The sequence below is a fragment of the Genypterus blacodes genome, unplaced genomic scaffold (assembly GCF_046128005.1).
Source record: "Genypterus blacodes isolate CSIRO-AG114 ecotype Tasmania unplaced genomic scaffold, CSIRO-AGI_Gbla_v1 ptg000070l_1, whole genome shotgun sequence".
Classification (NCBI taxonomy): domain Eukaryota; kingdom Metazoa; phylum Chordata; class Actinopteri; order Ophidiiformes; family Ophidiidae; genus Genypterus; species Genypterus blacodes.
The window spans coordinates 4940627-4960012 of NW_027466880.1; the positions used below are offsets into that span (position 1 = coordinate 4940627).

General features: G+C 42.7%; 3 protein-coding genes and 2 non-coding genes across 6 annotated transcripts; 2 read left to right on the forward strand and 3 right to left on the reverse strand.

Moving 5' to 3' along the window:
* Window positions 1-1428: 1428 nt before the first annotated feature.
* On the forward strand, window positions 1429-5621 carry LOC143005202 (ubiquitin-conjugating enzyme E2 variant 1-like). The gene is made up of 4 exons (XM_076156443.1): window positions 1429-1514; window positions 2998-3146; window positions 3762-3887; window positions 4480-5621. The coding sequence occupies exons 1-4, from the start codon at window positions 1493-1495 to the stop codon at window positions 4618-4620; spliced, it is 438 nt and encodes a 145-aa protein (XP_076012558.1). The 5' UTR covers window positions 1429-1492; the 3' UTR covers window positions 4621-5621.
* Window positions 5454-13501, reverse strand: nop56 (NOP56 ribonucleoprotein homolog). The gene is made up of 12 exons (XM_076156442.1): window positions 13409-13501; window positions 12571-12660; window positions 12378-12492; window positions 11648-11812; window positions 11264-11462; window positions 10185-10372; window positions 9344-9495; window positions 9028-9128; window positions 8364-8512; window positions 8023-8144; window positions 7719-7835; window positions 5454-6997 (listed from the first exon to the last, which is right to left on the reverse strand). The coding sequence occupies exons 1-12, from the start codon at window positions 13409-13411 to the stop codon at window positions 6713-6715; spliced, it is 1686 nt and encodes a 561-aa protein (XP_076012557.1). The 5' UTR covers window positions 13412-13501; the 3' UTR covers window positions 5454-6712.
* On the reverse strand, window positions 7912-7979 carry LOC143005580 (small nucleolar RNA SNORD57). Its single transcript, XR_012964075.1, has one exon. It is a non-coding gene; the product is annotated as a small nucleolar RNA SNORD57 (small nucleolar RNA).
* Window positions 9940-10059, reverse strand: LOC143005582 (small nucleolar RNA SNORA26). Its single transcript, XR_012964077.1, has one exon. It is a non-coding gene; the product is annotated as a small nucleolar RNA SNORA26 (small nucleolar RNA).
* A 1803-nt stretch (window positions 13502-15304) lies between the features above and the next one.
* Window positions 15305-19385, forward strand: mlnl (motilin-like). Of its 2 annotated transcripts, none has more exons than XM_076156992.1 (5): window positions 15305-15375; window positions 15925-16055; window positions 16723-16824; window positions 17014-17119; window positions 17242-19385. In XM_076156992.1, the coding sequence occupies exons 2-5, from the start codon at window positions 15936-15938 to the stop codon at window positions 17250-17252; spliced, it is 339 nt and encodes a 112-aa protein (XP_076013107.1). In that variant the 5' UTR covers window positions 15305-15375; window positions 15925-15935; the 3' UTR covers window positions 17253-19385. The 2 variants fall into 2 exon arrangements, with proteins under 2 accessions (XP_076013107.1, XP_076013108.1); XM_076156993.1 differs by having other exon boundaries at window positions 15337-15371.
* Window position 19386: the final 1 nt, after the last annotated feature.

The window sequence follows — 19386 nt, forward strand, 5'->3', positions numbered from 1 at the left end:
GCCAATGGTTCAATGGCCAGGGCAAAGAGGAGTAGAGATAGGGGGCAACCCTGGCGGGTCCCCTGTTGGAGTGTGAAGTATTCTGAACGAATATCGTTTGTATGGACACTGGCCTGTGGTGATGAGTATAATAATCTAATCCAGCTGCTGAATTTGTTTCCGAAGCCAAATTGCTTCAGTACTGCAAAGGCTTTTTCAGCATCCAGGGAGATTACAATCTCTGGTGAAATTACAGAGTGAGAGGAGTGTATAAGATTTAAGTATTAAAAAATAATTGTCGACCTGATGAAGCCATTTTGCTTGTTCGAGACAATAGTGGGCAAGACTCTTTCCAAGCGAAGAGGGATCCTTTTGGATAAGATCTTAACATCGGCATTTAACATGCCTTTCTCTAGGGATTCATTAAACATCGAAAGGAGTAGGGGTGCAAGTTTAGTACTGAATTTCTTGAAAAACTCCAAAGGAAATCCATCAGGGCCAAGACCTTTGTTGGATTGCATGGCTCTGATTGCGGAGTGTAATTCTTCAAGAGAAATTGAAGAATACAGTGCTGTCTCAATGTCAGATATGATGTTTGGGAAATTGAGGTTGGCAAGGAACTCAACAAATGTTTTGTTCGATAATTTAGTACGGCCCCTGAAGGCTGATGGCAACATCAAAATGGCCCGAGTTAGGAAAAAAGTTCCCCATCCCTGCCCTAAAGTAACAACAGAATGAGCAAGTTGGCATCTGCCTTTCACAGCCTGTGTTTGCTTATGGCCAGCTCTGCAAAGCCTTGTCCAGGGGAAAGGCCAGCAGAGTGAACGTTTTCATTGAAGGTGATGAGGAAAGTGCTTTGCAGTAGTTATAAGTAGTAGTAGTATCATAAATCTGACAGTATCTATAATGTCCACTAGATGACCTGAGCTTACTACAATTTAACAATTAATTGATTTCCTTGTTGGGAGCACCAGCAGCTTCCAATTTGTGTTTACACTAACACTACTTGTTTACTTTATATTACACACAGCACTTAACAGCAATAGTAGAGGGATTGTGGATGACGCTTTGATTTGATGTTGAAGATTCATTCATGACGATACGCTCTCGATGCTGCTTTTCCGGTCAGTGGACCTGGCCTTCAGAATAAAGGATACTACATGTTTTTCGTTTTAGGCTCATGAAATGTATTTATTATTTGTTTATTTGGTCATATCAAGCCGCTCGATAGATTTGTTAGGTCACATTTTTGACCCGTATACTGTATTAATTTTGCATATCAATGTTATAATATATGAATTTATGTGTGGTGCAATCGACGTATTTATTGAGGGTTTCATTCCGAAACCAATCAAGATCAAATAACAAGTAATTAGATAAATAATGTATGCCGTAGTAGTGAGAGTAAGAGCACGCATAGTGACGAATGTTTGCGTTTCCTGCGTTTCTCGGCGGACACGCGCAGGCGAGAGTGAACAGCCTAAGAACGGGCTTCTTTTAATCAGTGACCAAGATGGCGGGCGCCGGCGGATCAGGTAAAGCTTCTCTGCCGATAACGCCGATGGTATCATTACGCTCATTTTCATTTCGGAAGTGCAGTTGCCGTTTACAAGTCACTGCACGGTCGATGTTCAAAGTTAAAGTGACGAAGGGAGATGCGGTTTTGACTGTAAGAGCTCGCTGTTTGACCCTGATAGGTAGCTGATAGCTAGCTGGCCCACAGTCTTTACTAACACTCGCCAAGACGGAACAACATTGCTTTACCGATATGTAGTCAGGCAGCAGGAGTTGTTTGCTGTAATTTGACTTCATCAACATACATTCTCCTTCTGCGATTTTGCCATTTCTCCAGTCAGGGGCTTTAACGATTAGCCCGTTTGATTGGAGATCGCTAGCTGACTGTTCATCCCTCACCACCAACTGCAGAGTCATGGCACTCAGGGAGGAACGCTGCGATATACCTCGTCATTAATGGCCCTTTGCTCTTGTAGTCAACGCGTTGTTTGATGCCTTCAAAACTACGAAGGATTAACTCAGTTACCTAGACACTGACATTGGGTACGTGTTTTCACTGTAAATACTTCGGCAACCAGCTCCTTAAACGGCTAACATCAAGCACTTCCTCATTCTCAGCTACCATCGAGCTTGGAGCGCCACCTACGATACAGCTCTGTCTGTTAGAACTCCAATCCAAGCCTGCTGCTACTAAAGTGATGTTTTATTAATAAACATCAGTATAATAGGTTATTATTGTTTCAAGAGCAACATTTGGGTGCTGTATGTTACTCTGCTTTTACATTATAAAGATTACAAACTAAAAATCTTGAGAATATATCGAGGCTCATATTAAACTCCACTAATTCACGCACACAAATCTGATATTTTATGAGCTAAAACCAAACCAATAATCAGTCTACTGAGCAGTTTGAATCGAATAGCTTCAATGAAACAAGGTCATCAGTCGTCGGTTATTAGATTATAAGGCTGGTGTATGTGGATACGGTGGTATTTTGTTATGCTTTCTCGCGTACTTTGTTTCCCTCCAGTCTAACTTTTTCGATAGTTTGGTCGTCTAAGCAGGTGTGAACATTCACTCGCACTCAGCACTCAACAATTGAACCCTGGTCTAGTTCATTGCAGGTGAAAACCATGGTTAAGAACCAAGTGATAGTCAGACCAGCCGATCGATAGGAGGTATACTATCGATTATGTGTGTGGCAAACAGGATATAAGTTGTCAAGCTAGCCACGATGAGAGACAAAGGCTTTTGGAATGAGGAGGAAAGAAAGTGTTTACTTGAAATGTGGGCTGATTTACAATGTAGAACAATTTGGAACAAACACAGATACACAGTGAAAATGACACATTGGCATATGACATCTGTTCACAGAACAGTTGCTGTATCTTCATCAGTTTCAGCTTACTGTAACGCCTCCAGAAGAGCAGTCACATCACAGGAAAAAAGTTTGTCCTTCATTAATGAATCTCATGTGTTTTCCCATTTGTGTGTGTGTGTAGCGGTCGTAGTTCCCCGCAGCTTTCGGCTCATGGAGGAGCTGGAAGATGGTCAGAAGGGAAGTGGAGACGGTACAGTAAGCTGGGGCCTGGTCAATGATGAAGACATGACACTAACTCACTGGAATGGAATGATCCTTGGCCCGCCGAGGGTGAGACATCCACAACGCATCCACAACGCATCCACAACGCATCCACACGTCATGTTGTCAACGCAAAACAAGGAGACGGGACAGTCACTGTTTTTGGGGGTGGCATTATAAAGAACTTGGTTACCACATGTTCCTTCTAAAGGGGGTTGGGAATGGGTGTGACACTGTTGAAAAGTGGAGCCAAAACTGTTCCTCAACTCTCCTGTAAACTGGAGTTGATCAGTTTAGCTAAGGACATTCCACTGCTGCATGCTCTCGGAGTCAATTCATTTTGGGGACATGACCGTTAAAGTGTGTGAGAACATGAAATATACTTAGAAATAAAATGATGGTTGGCTGATTAATCTTGGTATTATTAGTGTATTTCTTAGTAACCTTTCTATATAGGTGTAAATGCTTGCAGAACATACTGTGATTACAATGCCATCTGATTTGACAACATACATTCACCTACATACACTTCCTTGAATCACTCAGTGTGTAATGGTTCACCGATATTCTCTGTTGTGCTGTCGTCTGATCGGGGCTCACAAAATGTCCTGATGATGACAGTCAGACACTGCCAGAGTCGCTCTCTCTGTGATCTAACCTCCCTTGACCACTTTGTTGTTGTAGACAATCTTTGAAGGCAGAATATACAGTCTGAAAATTCAGTGCGGCCCGTTGTATCCAGACAAACCGCCCGTCGTCTACTTTCTCTCCAAGATCAACCTAAATGGCGTGCACAGCTCCACTGGTCTGGTAAGTCCTACACCTTCACATGTGCTGCGTGTTGATGTTTGTCTTATCCGGTATCATTATAATGTACCAAAGAACATACTGTAAGCTGTGACTTGTTGAATTTCAAACTGCACTTCCACTTTAGTCTCCTTAGCAGCTTTTGCTGGTCAGTAAATAATAGAGCTATTATTTTATTAACTTTGCAACTCCGCATTGTGTGTGTTGCGTTACAGCTAGTCTCAGTTTGCATGTTGCCATTTCCATCGGACTAACCTCTGCTTCAGACTCAATGTCTCTGGCATGAACACGGTTTAAAGTCATGGAAATTAGAAAATCCAATGGTTTTTGTTTTTTTCCAAAAGTGTCCATCCATAAGTAGTTCTTTCCATTCCACTTTGCATTCCACTGTGGGACAGTTGTCTGTCAAGTCCCCACTCAAAAATAGACTGAAGATTGTATGTATAAGGATGTCACAATGGAAGTTTAAAGACATGTTAATCCATTGGTCATAACCTGATTCAATGTGTTTCAGCTGTATTACCAGGTGCAACAGATGTTTCTTTCTATAATAAATGACCTGCTTTATCGCTTCCCTCATCTTCCTCCCCCCCAGGTGGACTTGAAGTCAGTGACGGGTCTGTCCACGTGGCAGAACTCCTACAGCATCCGAACAGTGCTGCAGCAGCTGAGGCGGAACATGGCCACAAAAGACAACATGAAGCTTCCCCAGCCACCGGAGGGCCATGGCTACTGAGGCTCCCTGTCATTACCACACACATCGTACACATGCAATCACGAGCACATACACTGACTCTATACCATTCTCAAACCAACACTCGCCTCATTCTCCAAGACTTTTGCCTCCCCCCACCTCGTCGCCCCTCCCCGTCCGCGGGAGCCTCTCATTGGAGAGAGGGGATGCGTAGGAGAACACACTCTTCACACTCGGTGCCCCATCATCCCTTGAATTTCACCGCGCAGCAGAGCAGGACAGCATTAGGAAACAAAAACACCGTACATTGTACTAACCATTTTATCAATGTTTCTGTTCTGCATCCAGATTGTAAAATAACCAAATACATGATTAAGTGTCTCTTATATGCGTGTGCTGGATTGTTAAAGGGTGATGGTAGATGCTCCATATGTAATGTATGGGTCTTCAATTACCCCCTCTGATGTGGATGTTCAGATCCATCATATGTGCTTTTTCATTAAGATATCTCACCATCTCGCAGTTTGCTGACATGAGTCCCCCACCTCATAAAGAGAAAAATAAGGCTTTGCTTGGCAGCACACTGACGTTGGTTATTTGGTCTGGATCCCAATGATGTGAATTTGACGGGCCTCTCCTTGTAAGAAGTGTGTGTTTGGTACGTAGGGATTAAAGGTTTGAGACGTTTCAGTAGTATATGTATCAACGGCACAGGGCCGTTCTCATTTTTGTCCTCAGACTTATGCCATATGGTTCATTGTGTTTTGTGATTGATTATTTAACAACCAGTGGGAGGAGGAGGTTTGAAAGGCACATTTTGTTTCCAGGATCTCTGCTGTACTGTATGGAGCATGAGAGGCTTTTTAAGAGGACTCCTTGTCCATGTTTATCTGGGAACTTGACCTTTGTGTAACCTTCCCATACGGTCAATTCCCACTCAATGCAATGTACGGCTTTGGATGTTTATTTTATTATGGGTGAATCTAATCAAGGTGATGGTGACCTTGTTTTGTTTTATTTGAATTAAACATTACTTTTGCACATGTTTGTCTCATGATTCCAGTTCATGTTCTATTCCAGCAGCCTCCAATGTGGTGCTGAACTCATTTAAGGAAAAACAAATTCAGCATTGACATCCTGATCACAGTAGACAGGCCGTTTGAACTGTAGGGGAAATTTAAATTCGGTACGGCCCATTTCTAGAGGAAATGAGTTTCACTGGAAAATACAGGATCACCCAGTCTACAGACATTGACTCAAAAATAAAGGATAGATGCATCTAATTCGCTTTGCAGTGCGTCACACCGCCGGGACTGTAATTTAAAACTGAGATTGGGCCAAGATAATGATTATAATATTCAATCGTGGTAATGACAGAACTTAAATTTTGCAAATGAAAATGCTTAAGTCAGCTGCAGTAAGAGCAAGTTCTCCTCTTAGATCTGGGTCAGGGCATCACTGAGTTCTTTGACAAGGTGGTTCTTGGCAGAATCCGATATACCATTACATAATGTCGAATATGGGCTCAATTTGCTTTAGGTTAGGAGTGTGAGGGCCAGTCAATGGCATCAATGCTTTTGCCATCCATAAACTGCAAAGACAGCATTCTGAAGGACATTTTGTAGGGCTCTGGCAGTGCGCCTCCTGTTCCTCCTCACACAAAGGGGCAGATACATGTCCAGCTCTCCTTGAGTAACAGCCCGTCTCCTGGAATCTCTGCAAACCTGAGACAGCGCTGGGAGTCGGAAAACATTGGGACTGCACGGATGAATGTGCTGGACTTGTGCAGGCTGATTGGGCTTGCAGGTACCACCTCATGCTAGCAATAGCGACAAGGATACTAGCAGAACACAAAACTAGATGAGTCAGTGATGTCAAGTGCTCCTTGTTCATTTTTTTACTAAAAAAGTTTAATCAAACTGTAAGGACACTGGAGAGATTGAAACTTGTGTAGTTACATTTAAATGTATATACAGGTACAAGCAAAACATGGACTCCAAGGCACAGCTCTGAGCATTACTCCTTAGTCTCACCTGCTCCAATTAACCAACATAACTTTTTGACTGTAAGCTTCAAGGAAAAATTAAAAAACTGTACAAACTCATGATTCAGTCTCTGACCACACACACACACATCACTCCACAGTCTCCTTTTTCTTTTTCTTCTTCTTTTTCTCAGACACAGGTGTTTCTGGCATCTCCTCTGCAGGCTCGTCATCTGCAGCCACAGACTTCCGTTTCTTCTTCTTGGCTAGGACGCCCTCAGCACCTGCTCCGTTTTCTGCCTCGACCTCGGCCACCTCAGACTTTCGTTTTTTCTTCTTCTTGGCCGAGGTTTCTGTAGGCTCAGCCTCCTGCTCCTCCGCCTGGACCTCTTTCTTCTCTTCCACAACACTGGTATTCGCTTCTCCATTCCCCACCTGGAACAATTATGAAAATCAGAGTGAAACCACATAAATGGAAATCCTTTGTGAAAAACTATAACATGCAGTTTCTTAAATTGCAGATCAAACTGATTGTTGGAAGATTCAGTTCAGCCGTTTCATGAGGGTTATAGTTGTCCCATATTTGCTTTACCTCACTTCCTCTAGAAACTTTAAATTCCAAAGAGTGGAAGTTTTGAAAAAGGCAAAATTTAAATTTGCCGAGGCAATGATTGGCACTAACTGTTTACTTGTAGTTAAGAGTACCAATTTGAACACATTTTTATTAAATATAACAGAAATGGGAGCTGAATTAAGGATTTAATCCTTTTGTTGTAATTGAAAAAATGTGTGAACCAGCAGCTAGGGACATAAGTTAAGTTAGTTGAGGATTGAGTATTGGTTTGGTGAGTTCAAGGGCGTTGTAGTGAAAAGGGAAGAATTCAGTAAAGGGAGTTGACCCAATAAATTATCTAGTTCAAGTTCCCCTCTCAAACCTCAGCAGACTTTTAGGAAATGGACAACTTTAGAACACAGGGTGGTTAAGGAAACTTAGCGTCTCATGTCTGACTCACTTCAGTGATCAAGCCCACCAGTTAGGACAAGCCAATGGTTAGGAGTCAATTTGATGTTGCATGTCGTACACTGAGACAGGACCACAGTATTGGATCAAATCCCAAATCAACATGCTTGGGCCAGTGGGGGAGTTTTGGCTTACCTCAGCTTCTTCACCATTGGTTTCACCATTTGCGTCTTGCAACTTCTTCTCACGCTTCTTGCGTTTCTTTTCCTTCTTGTCCAATTTCCGCTTGATCTCGGACGCTACATCTGTGGCCTGTGGGGTGGCAAGAGAGCAGCCGCATTACTTCCAGCAAAAACCCCGCCTGGCGTTTCAGATGATTTCCCTAGCTGTGTCAGGCTCATTAAATCAGTTTCAACCCTCACAGATGTATCAGGGAAAGATTGTTCATCACTCATAGCAAGATAAACTCCAGACAATGCACAAGAAATAAAAGTCTCACCTCTTTCACAGCCTCTTTCATGACATCCATGTTCTTGCGTGGTGCCTCGCCGGTCTCGTAGAACGAAAGCCGCTCTTCCACCTGTTCGCGGAGTTTGTCGCCATACACACTTGTCGGAATTTCTGTTTGAGAGGGAAATATATTCACAATCAGTCACAGACAGAGGAAATGGCGTTTAGGCTTGATCCTTAAACACACATGGTTTTGCTCAGAAAATTAAGCTTCATCATCAGCCCAGAAGGTTGAATACTGTTGACGAAAAATATAAAACATCACTGCAAGTTACGCCATGTCATTTCATGAAGCAGACAGGACGCAACCACAAGGGAAACCCCACTCACCGGAGAAACAGTCGATGCGAGAGGCAATGGTGCATTTGTTTGCCAAGTATCTGGAAATGCGGCCTTTGTTCTTGGCAGCAGCACGTCCAATGAAGGTGGAGTGGAAGATGAGCCCGTACTTAGGGGTGTTTCCACGAGTTTTTAATGCTCTGAAAAGAAAAAAAAACAGCCTCTATCAAGCACGGAAAGAAATAACAAGCAGCCAACAAGGGGTTGAATCAGGTTTCTACAGCAGAAAACTAATCAAACCACCTTACAAAATTCCAGGTAATTTATATCCAGAGTGACGTGTGCCATGTGAATACAATTATTGCAAATTTAAAAATGTATGGTCTAAAGCTAAAACCAAGTTTAATGTTCTCAATATAACATTGTTTGATTCAACCACACAAATAAGCGTTGGTAATTAGGTATAACTTAAAGTTAATTGTAGTAGTAGTAAGTAACTACTAACTTTAGTAGTTAGTTAACACAACACCCTATTTTGGACATTTTGCTACCTCGGTAATGTGCATGGCTGCTCAGACCGTGGGGGTGCATGAGGGCGAGGGGGATCACTCCAGAGGGGAACGGAAAGCTCTCCTCTAGTCACCCTCCTCTGCTGCCCAGCCCTGCCATCACTGCAGCCACTTCTACCCCCAGCAGGGAGGGGGTGCCCCAGTACCTGAACAGGGCCTTCTCTGCTCCAAGGATCTGCACGGTGGACGCTGGGTACTTGGCCAAGTTGGTCAGGCTGCCAGCGTGGGAAATGAGACGAGCACCCACCTGGAGGTTAAAGGGATAAGAACACACGTTTTAAAATTGGAGGCCAGATACAAGCTACAGGTCATGTGTTCAGTTCAAGCTTGTACAAGGAGAGGACCATCAGCATCCATTGGAGGTTATCATCACAGAAACTCAGGGGATTGACAGATTTTGGTATAACATCATCGGTCCGTGTATGCGGGGTGCAAAGGACAGTAAACATTATCCTAACTCACCACTTCTCCAATCAGCGCAGCCAGGTTGGGGGCCACCTGGCTCATCTTGGACCTCAGGTACTCCTGCAACTCCAGCCGATAGGCAGCCAGAGAAACCACGCGAGTGGAGAACCGCTCGATGTTGATCAGGTCAATAGGAGAGATATCCATACCTAGAGAATGGCAAAAGCGTGCAGTGTCAGAAGGATACCATGACACAACCTTGTCAAAGAGATGCGACAGCTATTGGTGAATTCTACATCCAAATATTCTGCATTTTAGAAAGTTGGAACATGCGAGACATTTGGCATTAGGATGGCCAAGGTAGATGAGAAATACTGCAGACAGGAAAAATTAAAGGAAATTGCTATCAACAAGCAGTTATATCATAACTGTATTTAGGAGCCCAGATGATTTTGGCCTTTACTGTATGTAAAGCTTCATCGAATGCACTGTACAAGAAGCAGATGCATATGGGTCAACAGGCCTTATACTTTCCTGGATTTCGTTTGCAAATAAATGGACTTAAAAAAAACATATTAATTTCTGTAAATTATCATTTTTGTTTAAATCAGGAAATTTTAGTCTGAGCTAGGTTTCATATGATGCAAGAACTGGATTGTTTCTCCCGACAGGATCCGAAGTGAGGAATTGTACCTTCACCACAGGTTTATGAGAGAAGTGCTTTGCCCCCCTGTGTTAGACATCAAGGACAATTGTTAGTCCAGGATGGGCAAAAAAGGGGCGTCTGCATTTTGGCCTCAAAAAATATGTGAGCTTAAGGTCGCATGCAAGACAAACTGCAGATATCAGGGTCCAAGCCACTGCATTTCCATGACTTAAGCTTTGTAAGTATGCTGACCCATGGAGCTGCGTGAAGCATCCAGGATGGCCTGCGCCTTGGCACCATCCATCACCACCTCCTCCATGCTCTCCAGATTCTCCTCCGACAGCTCCTTCCGGTTGCCGATCAGCTGAGCCATGCGGCAGTACATGGAGTTGTCAGCCACTATTTTGATGAGCTCTGGGAAGTGGTAGCCATACCACTCGCTGGAAAAGTGAAAAAGAGGGTCAAGTTGCTGGACCAGTACCAAGCCACAGCCCAACAGCTTTGTTACCAGGACTACGTGTTTAGCAGCAGACGGTGTCTCACCAGACAGCTGCTGGAGCAGACATGTTGGTGTAGATTAATGCACCTCCGTTTTCTATTAAGCCAGCAATGGGTATATAAAACCCCACGTTTTAACCCCAGCGGTATAATGTAAATGCAGCTGATCGCAAAGTTAAAGCCTGAATTCGGAACTGTGTTCCAATTCAGTGAAAGCGAATCCATGATTGCATTTGTGTTTTCACCTCAACATTTACAAGCGGCCCAAAATTTCCACACCACTTGCTTGCAAACCATTATATGTTCCCGGTTTTGGTACAAGGAACCTAAATGGACTATCTGATTTCAGCCTTTAAAAAAATCTAACCTTAGTTCTTTAATTTCAAATGTCTCAGATGTTCAGGTTTATACGGAAGTGTCAGCACAGTAAGTCAGTGGATTGACAGATTTTGACATCATTACAACTGAGAACATTTCTACCTTTGGTTAAAGACTATCAAAAAGTTAACTTGCCTTCAGAGATGGCATTCATGTTCTCCAGCGCAGTATGTAATCATACAACCTCATAACTTACCATGTCAACATAATGTGACGTGGAACTGAGGAAAACATTTTGAAATACAACTACCCAATGACAAAAGTCAAAGTGAACTACACACAATCACAAGGGGATATTGAACAAATAATTTGCATTACTTAAGTTTCAGTCTCCAAAGTGCCAAAGTGTTCATAATGAGGTTTACCTTAGCAAGAACCCACAATTCATTACTCTGAGTTCATTAGGGGGAGCTCTAGGTACACAATACAACAACAAGAAAAAAAATTCTCCCTACCGAACACGCATTGCGAACGTGTTGATGTCCTTGTCCAGCTGGTCAAGCAGGGCAATGGACTGTATGATCATGTTATCGACCCTATTGACGTTGAACTTGACCTTAGCTCTGGAGTAGCTGTGGCCGAGTCCCAGCTGTGCTTTGGAAGCAGCTATGCCGGTCAGACCCTTGACCAGGGAGTGGAAGTGGAGGCGCAAACCTAATGGGGACAGGGAGAGATAAAGTTTATTCCAGTTAGGTGGAATGAGACTGGACCAGAACATTCAGGGGCTGTTCAGCTTTTCAGTATGAACCATCAGGATGTCAGGGTAGATAAGTCACATCACAACATGCCACAGTTTCAGTGTCATGATGACTAGCTTTGACAGAGCTACATTCTCGTACCCCTTGTGATCTCTGCCACAACTCCGCCCGTCTGGATGGAAATGGTGAACTCTTCCTGTAATGCTGCTCCGACCTTTGCATCTGAAACCCCCAACACCACTTTCTTCTTGCCCGAGAGGGGGAGATTTGTCTCAAGGAACAGCTTCAGGTCAGCATGGACAACACCTGCACAGAGGGGGAGGGAGGACACCGTTGGATTCTACAGCGAGGAATTAAACGCAAACCAATAACATCTTAAGTTCATCGTGCGACGTTATAGACGCAATTAGATGTCGCATTAGTTAGGTAGTAAATAGTGAAGGTAGCACTTTGCCACTCATTCAGGGAAAAAATAATCGAAGATTTACGTTTTAACCCCAGCGGTATAATGTAAATGCAGCTGATTGCAAAGTTTAAGCCTGAATTCAGAACTGTGTTCCAATTCAGTGAAAGCGAATCCATGATTGCATTTGTGTTTTCACCTCAACATTTACAAGCGGCCCAAAATTTCCACACCACTTGCTTGCAAACCATTATATGTTCCCGGTTTTGGTACAAGGAACCTAAATGGACTATCTGATTTCAGCCTTTAAAAAAAATCTAACCTTAGTTCTTTTATTTCAAATGTCTCAGATGTTCAGGTTTATACGGAAGTGTCAGCACAGTAACTCAGTGGATTGACAGATTTTGACATCATTACAACTGAGAACATTTCTACCTTTGGTTAAAGACTATCAAAAAGGTAACTTGCCTTCAGAGATGGCATTCATGTTGTCCAGCGCAGCCTGTGCAGACTTGAAAGGGAAGAAGGCTGCCAGGCTCACCATGCTGTTGAACTTTCCGATGCTCATGACGCTCTCCTCCACCTGCAACATTTGCCATTTAATGTACAGCACGTGGAGCGCTCATTTAACTGGCCAGACAAAACAGGACATTAGACCCACCTGAGGCAGCAGCATACCAATCTCCTCCACCTCTTTGATGGCGAACAGCGCGTAGCCAGCTGCATGCTCGAACAGCACGTGTAACAGCACCTACATAAGATAAACATTACATTAATTATAGACAAGCTTAATTACATTCTGCGACCTTTCGTTAGCTGACCCATGAGGACAAAATGAAACGAAACTTCTTTATTTTTAACAACTATTAATGAGATACGTGATCAAAAAAAGTCCTTCGGGTTAAGTTGCTGCAGGCAAAATGTGCAAAATTTAAAAAATGTCAACTAGTGAAACAACGATTCCAACATTCAGCGTGTCCCACGTGCGTTACAAAACGCGTCCGGCAAACATACGTCACAAAAATATGTAAAGCAAATACTTTCAAATAGCCGTTAATGTACGAGTACATTAATGGCATAAAGCTATTGACGTCGATGGCAAATTCAACTTTAAATGCACGCCACGTTATCGACTCGGTGGCCACGTGTGGACGTGGGCCTGTGCGGGGTGCTGCCGTGTAGCCGAGCTAGCATTAGCGTAGCAAGGCCAATTCCTCGCTCAGACATTACAATAAAACAATCACCATCTCTTATAGTCCAACCTAAACGCGCAGTTTGAGGTCAATATCTGCTTCTATTCATAAGTACAAATATTTAAGCTAATTTTGCCTCACGTGCCGCTAACTGTGGGCCAGACGTCACGCCTAGGCCTTTGGGTAAACAGTCAAAAAACACATGAAAAATGTTTTTTGCGCAACAGCAACTCGTGAAGTGTACACCATTAGATTCAAAAGCTAAAATAGTTGTCGTGCCGGTGATATATACGGCTTTGAACTTACCATGACGGGAAACTGTTCGCAGATACTTTCTGCGTGGCGACCCCGTGCTCCTCCTGCGTCAAAGAACACCCCAACTCATTTCAACAGGCTACCACACCAGTCAAACGCCACGATAACAACAAAACATCGCGAGACCTGGCCAGCTAAACTCTCCTCCGCCACCTACCGGGGCGAAACAAAAAAGTCATCAGAAAAAGATAACTTGTCTGTATACGGTAACAGTATTGTTGTTGTGTTGGTATGTGTTGGAGATACATTAAGTTGAATGAGTTCTTTGTCTGTTGATATACATTGAAAATATTTTTTAACCCACTCAGCGATCATCATGAAGCAAACAACTATGTGCATCATCATACATACATTTACATACTGTAGAACAGCAACAAACAATGTACATATTTTACACATGTTGAAAAGGTGGGAACATTTTCTACTTAATTTACTTGCATGGTTTTACAAAAAAAAACCTGTGTGAAAAATTGCATGACGGAAAAATGTAACGAGTGCTTGGCCCCGGCTATATTGCTGTCGTGCGTCAGTGTTGTAGTTTTATGGCGAGTAAAAACACTTCTTTAAATGTACTTGGATACACAAATGCAATATTTCAGGTTGAATATTTTTAATAGTCCACTTCTACCAGGCATTCCAGAAGGCTATAAACCTGACCTGCAGGAACATCCCACCATTACGCAGGAGGAGGTAATGTGTAGAGTCGTTAAAGTTCTTTCCAGTCACAGGGTTTCCAGGGAATGGAAGCATGTGGGATTGTTTGCGCTACATTATAAATCACTCATAGGTCATAAATGTCATGTCGTAGGATGTTACTTTTTAGTTGAGAATTTATGGTTTACTGCTTAGGACACACACACACACACACGCACGCACGCACGCACAAACACACACACGATGAAATAAACCAAATTCTCCGAATCACTGAATGTTAATCAGCGACAGTCGTGCTTGCTCACAGCAAATATGTCTCCGCGCCAGCCCTGCATTCTGTGGGGAGTTCGGTTGTTCTTCTCCAGATTTCCCCCACCATCAAAACGTGTGTGAAGTTTATGCTCCTGCCATCACCCTTGACCATGGCGCTAGAGAGACCTGGAGTTGACTCCGAGGTCCACCAGTTGTTTATCCAAACGGAATTCACTTCCTAAATCCTTTCGAGACTCATTAACAAAACTGGACGTCCAGAGCCAATGGCAGTCATGTGTGATCATATATTCATCACAATGCTATACTGTTTCTGTTTTTTAAATAGAAATTACACAAAGACAGTTTTCCACTATTCCACTATTTGTTTGTTTTGTAGAAGCCTGTCTCATTTCCAGACATAGCAATCCGTGGGAACTCACGGATTTGCAATCAGTGATTTGCAAATAAATAATGGGCGCTTTTTGAAATCACACTAGTTATTCTTGAATTTCACTGCTAAGCAATACAGATTTTAATTTTACTGTAAAGACCTTTTCACACATTTTCATCTTATTTACTTTGAGAGTATATTTCCCATCAAAGTAGCTTAAATGTAGTACTTTTTCTCAGGAACTCGTAGTGTAGCAAACTACTGTATTGAGAGAGAAGCTTAAGTTCTCAGGAGTACCTTTTACCTTGAAAAGTAGCTTGCACTACGCTGGATAATAGAATAGAATATGAAGAAATGAGCAAACAATAATTAACTGCATGAACATTAAGCATAAACCAATTCATAATCTGACAAAAGTACAAACAGACTTAATAACTTTCAGGTTCCTCGATGAAATGTCGTCCAGGCCTGTACAGAGTAAGGACAGTGCACTGGCTTCCTAAAAGATTCTGGAGGAATATCTGCGTTTCCATGGTCGTGCCTGCTGAGGAGCGGATGTGAGATCAGGAGAAGCTTGATATAAAGGCTGAGTGGGACACTGGAACACAGACCAGTGCAGCTCTCAAGGCCTAAAGCACACTGACCAAGGCAGACACAGTATGTGAGTATGACTTCTCTCTCTCTCTCTCTCTCTCTTTCTCTCTATCTCTCTCTCTCTCCTAACTCTCTCTATCATCTCTATCTGTCTGCTGTTTTGTTACTCGCTCTCTTACTTTCTCTCCATTACTCCTGCCTTTTTGCTCACATTTACTCTTGAGTTGTCCTGTTTTTGTAAGCATGGCGGATTGTTTCCTGCCTCTTATCTCCCTTCTCTCTCTCTCTCTCTCTCTCTCTCTCTCTCTCTCTCTCTCTCTCTCTCTCTCTCCTTATCTATTTCTCAACCTCTGCCTTGTTTATTGCAGTGGAATCTTGCCTCTCTCTCTCTCTCTCTCTCTCTCTCTCTCTCTCTCTCTCTCTCTCTCTCTCTCTCTGTCTCTCACTCGCCGCTGTTTTAAACTCCCTCATGGCCTCTGACACACACTAGGTCTGTATTTGTGTCACCTCACATTCCGTACATGGCCTGACCTCGGTGCTATTCTTCATGTAGAAGTATCAGCTCTCGGCTTACAGTGTTTGGGTATGTATTTTACGTGTGCCTCTGTGTGTCCAGCTGGTAGCAGAATGAGCATGCGTGGAGCAGTGGCTGGTTGTATGGTGTTGGCGTGCCTGTTGGTGCTGCTGACGGAGAGGACAGAGGCACATCTGCCCTTCTTCAGCCCAAAGGAGATGATGCTGATGAAAGTAATCAGATTTAGTGGCTTTACTTACACAGTGCACAACACAATACAAAAAACTTTATTAGTCCCTTGTGGTATAATTAATTGAGTAATCAAGTAAGTTTAGTAACAGTGAATGAGAAGAACATTGGCATAAGATTCATGCAATAGCTTACATTTGTTTTCTGACAATAGCAAAAACAAAACTGACGAAAGTGTTGTAAATAGTGTTGTTGATTATGCTGATATGTTCTGTTGTTGTCTTTAAGTTACATCAGAAATCTCATGTTACACACAGAGATGCAGCATTGTGATTGGTCCATTGCGGCTTTCTGTTATTTTCTTAATAATCCTTCTTTTTCAATACATCATATTACAGTGGCTTAATAGTACGATCATCAGATTCATTCTATAGCATGAATGCATATATGTTCGCGTATAGCACATTGACATTTACTATAGAAAACATTTTGTCCGTACCAGCTGACTTTCTAGTCACAGAACAACAGGCAATATTTGTTTGTCTGTTTTGCATATCAAGGATCATACAGATGGACGTAGAATGTGGTAGATGTAATCTATGTAAGGTTTCTGGCTCATTAAGCTCATTTGAAGTCCTGTACAGGCTTATAGAAAAACATCAGGTCATGGAATGAAGACTTTTGTATGTTTGTCTCGTATTTGTGTGACAGGAGCGAGAGGGTAAGAAGGACATGGAGCCGCGGTCAGAGGACGGGCAGTTTGAAGAGCTCACCATACAACAGCTTCCTCAGGTGGAGAGCGGTGGAAACACTGTAAGCACGGCCGACACACACAAGCGCGCGCATACACACACGCGCAAACACACACACACACACACGTGCAAACACACACACACACACACACACACACACACACACACACACACACACACACACACACACAGGTCATCACAAAACGATGTGCGTAATTACAAACTGATGCTGATGCTTCTGCATATCCAGGACAAAACAGTGGAGATCGCCGTCCGTGTGTCAGCCAAACAGTTGGACTATGTGGCTCCGGTGCTCGAGGAGATCATCCATGAAATAGTGGAGGACCGTCAAAAAGGTAGAGGTGTTTCCAGAGCTTCTGCAGTGATTCACATCACCTTTAAGTGGAAGTGATTTGATTGAACATCTTTCATTTTGGTAATCAATGTTCTTTTATATTTCTTCCCTCCATTACTGCAGCCAAAAAGTGAGACTGATGCTACAAAGATGAACGAACACTGTAAAAATTCTTGAAAAAGCACTGGACGCTGAAATGTTTAATGTTTTAATGAATCCATCAATAAAGGGAAGGGATTGTGTGATCAATTTGAGCTTCTGTTGAAACCCAAAAGCTCACATACAGACTGAGAAAGGACGACCTGTGCCAACCGCATCATGTCAACATGTATTACAGGTCACGCTATTTCTAAGTACATTTTACTGACACTGGCACCGTATTGGAAATCACAGAACGTCCTTGAAAAAAGGAAACACATCCACTAATTTCCATAATGTAACTAAACGAACGCCGGCCGTTCTGAAGTAATGAACCACATTCAGTTATTCAGAATTCATCCAAACATAACAAACATCAAGTAACATTACATGACAAAACATACAGATGTATACAAATGGAGTTAAACCAATACAATCAAAATGATATGTCCTTGTTTTTGCTAAATGTATTGATTTTGAGGCCTCTAAATGGACCCTGCCAGATCCCTCTCCCACTTCCACTGCTCATAGACAGAAGTTACATACTCACACAATAAAAGCAAAATGGAACTCATGGATTCCCCGTGGACAATGCCTTGTAAACATTTCTTCTATTTGTCCTCACAACGCTCTGCATGTATATCTCCATAATAAGCTTTAACAACTGTTAATGAATACATAAGGGTGCACAACAGTCCTGGTAAGTGAACGCCAAATTAAAAATAAATGCTATCCAAGGAAAGTTAGGCTGTGTTCAGAGGTGGTTCGTTTGGGGCACTTATGCCGAATCCGGAAGCATTTACCCCCCAGATTGGTCCGTTTGGGTCTGGACCAAATCAACTGATCCAAGACAGCCTCGAGAGGGTGGTCTCTGCCAGCTTGCAATCACTCCAGGGAGCGGTTTGTTTGCAATGAGTAAGCAACCGACTCAATAAACCGATACAACTCACTTGCTGTACTATATATGCAATGCATGCTGGGAAACCTTTGCTTTGAATAACCGGCAGTACATTCTGTTTACCTCATATATGGTAGATACTAGCTGCAGTTGCAATGAGTCGTGGGCAAACGTGGAGAAGCGCCGAGATACAATGCCTCGTAGAGATGAGGGCAGACAGACACATGTGCAGTTGCTGGAGAACAAGAATTCCCGAGGTGTACAAGCTTAATAAATGAATGAGATGAAAGCAAGTTCAGCAACTAGGCACACACGCTGCTGATGTTCCTTTTTTGAGTTTCTTGTGATTTTGTCCGGGCAAAGAAGGAAACTTATTCCGGGTCAACTTCCCAGTCAATTCTGACACTGATCTCAAAACAGTTTGCAAGCACGTGGCATTTGTTTAAAAGTCTCTGAGCGCTTGTAAATGTTACTGTGTGAACACAAATCCAATCAAGGATTATTTGTAAACATTATTCCCCGAATCTGAACAAAGCAAAAGAACCACAGGTCTGAATACAGCCTTAATCTTAGGCAACAGGACCTGCTAGTCAGCTCAAGTCAACTTTATAGCTGTAGCCCAATATCACAAACAATGTCTCGAGGGCTTTACAGGCGCATCAACAAGAACACGTGTTGTTGTTCTGACCACATGATGGCAGTAAGGAACCATTTTGTCCATAGAAAAACAAAGCCAGAGAAGAGATATTTATTTGACGTTTAAAGAAATATCAGCAGATATACATTCCACATTGATGATGGATGAACAAATAGTAAATATTAGAGCGAGAGAGAGAGATGAGAACAAGGTATTAAATAATCGGCTCTGTTGAATGAGACCACTGATAGTGGTGTGCATTGATTAGAAATATTGAACTTTAATGTAGATTGTGTGTGTGCAGTACCGCAGAGTGAAACATCTTCGGTTCTGTTATGTAATGTGTATATCTATATATCTATATGTATATATAACACTGATAAACCATTTTAATATACTAGAGCAAAGCAATTCCCTGATTTCACCCCATCACCCCAGCCTTATTCATCACCCCTAACCCCAACCTCCCCTGACCGTGCATCCTCACTCTTTAAAAGTACCTGTTAGCCGTTTGAACATTTTCTTGATGATCATGCCGTAACATCCTCCCCCTGATATTTCACTCCCTTCAGACCAGCCCTATCCATCATCCATA

Bases quoted from the DNA above. Each gene is read 5' to 3' on its own strand.
- mlnl (XM_076156992.1), top strand. From the start codon at position 15,936: ATGAGCATGCGTGGAGCAGTGGCTGGTTGTATGGTGTTGGCGTGCCTG. The intron at 16,056-16,722 runs GTAATCAGATTT...TTTGTGTGACAG, and splicing joins AGGAGATGATGCTGATGAAA to GAGCGAGAGGGTAAGAAGGA. The intron at 16,825-17,013 runs GTAAGCACGGCC...CTGCATATCCAG, and splicing joins TGGAGAGCGGTGGAAACACT to GACAAAACAGTGGAGATCGC.
- nop56 (XM_076156442.1), bottom strand. The intron at 11,463-11,647 runs GTACGAGAATGT...TGTCCCCATTAG, and splicing joins TGTGGCAGAGATCACAAGGG to GTTTGCGCCTCCACTTCCAC. The intron at 6,998-7,718 runs GTAAGCCAAAAC...TAATTGTTCCAG, and splicing joins CCAATGGTGAAGAAGCTGAG to GTGGGGAATGGAGAAGCGAA.
- LOC143005202 (XM_076156443.1), top strand. From the start codon at position 1,493: ATGGCGGGCGCCGGCGGATCAG. The intron at 1,515-2,997 runs GTAAAGCTTCTC...GTGTGTGTGTAG, and splicing joins GGCGGGCGCCGGCGGATCAG to CGGTCGTAGTTCCCCGCAGC. The intron at 3,147-3,761 runs GTGAGACATCCA...TTGTTGTTGTAG, and splicing joins TGATCCTTGGCCCGCCGAGG to ACAATCTTTGAAGGCAGAAT.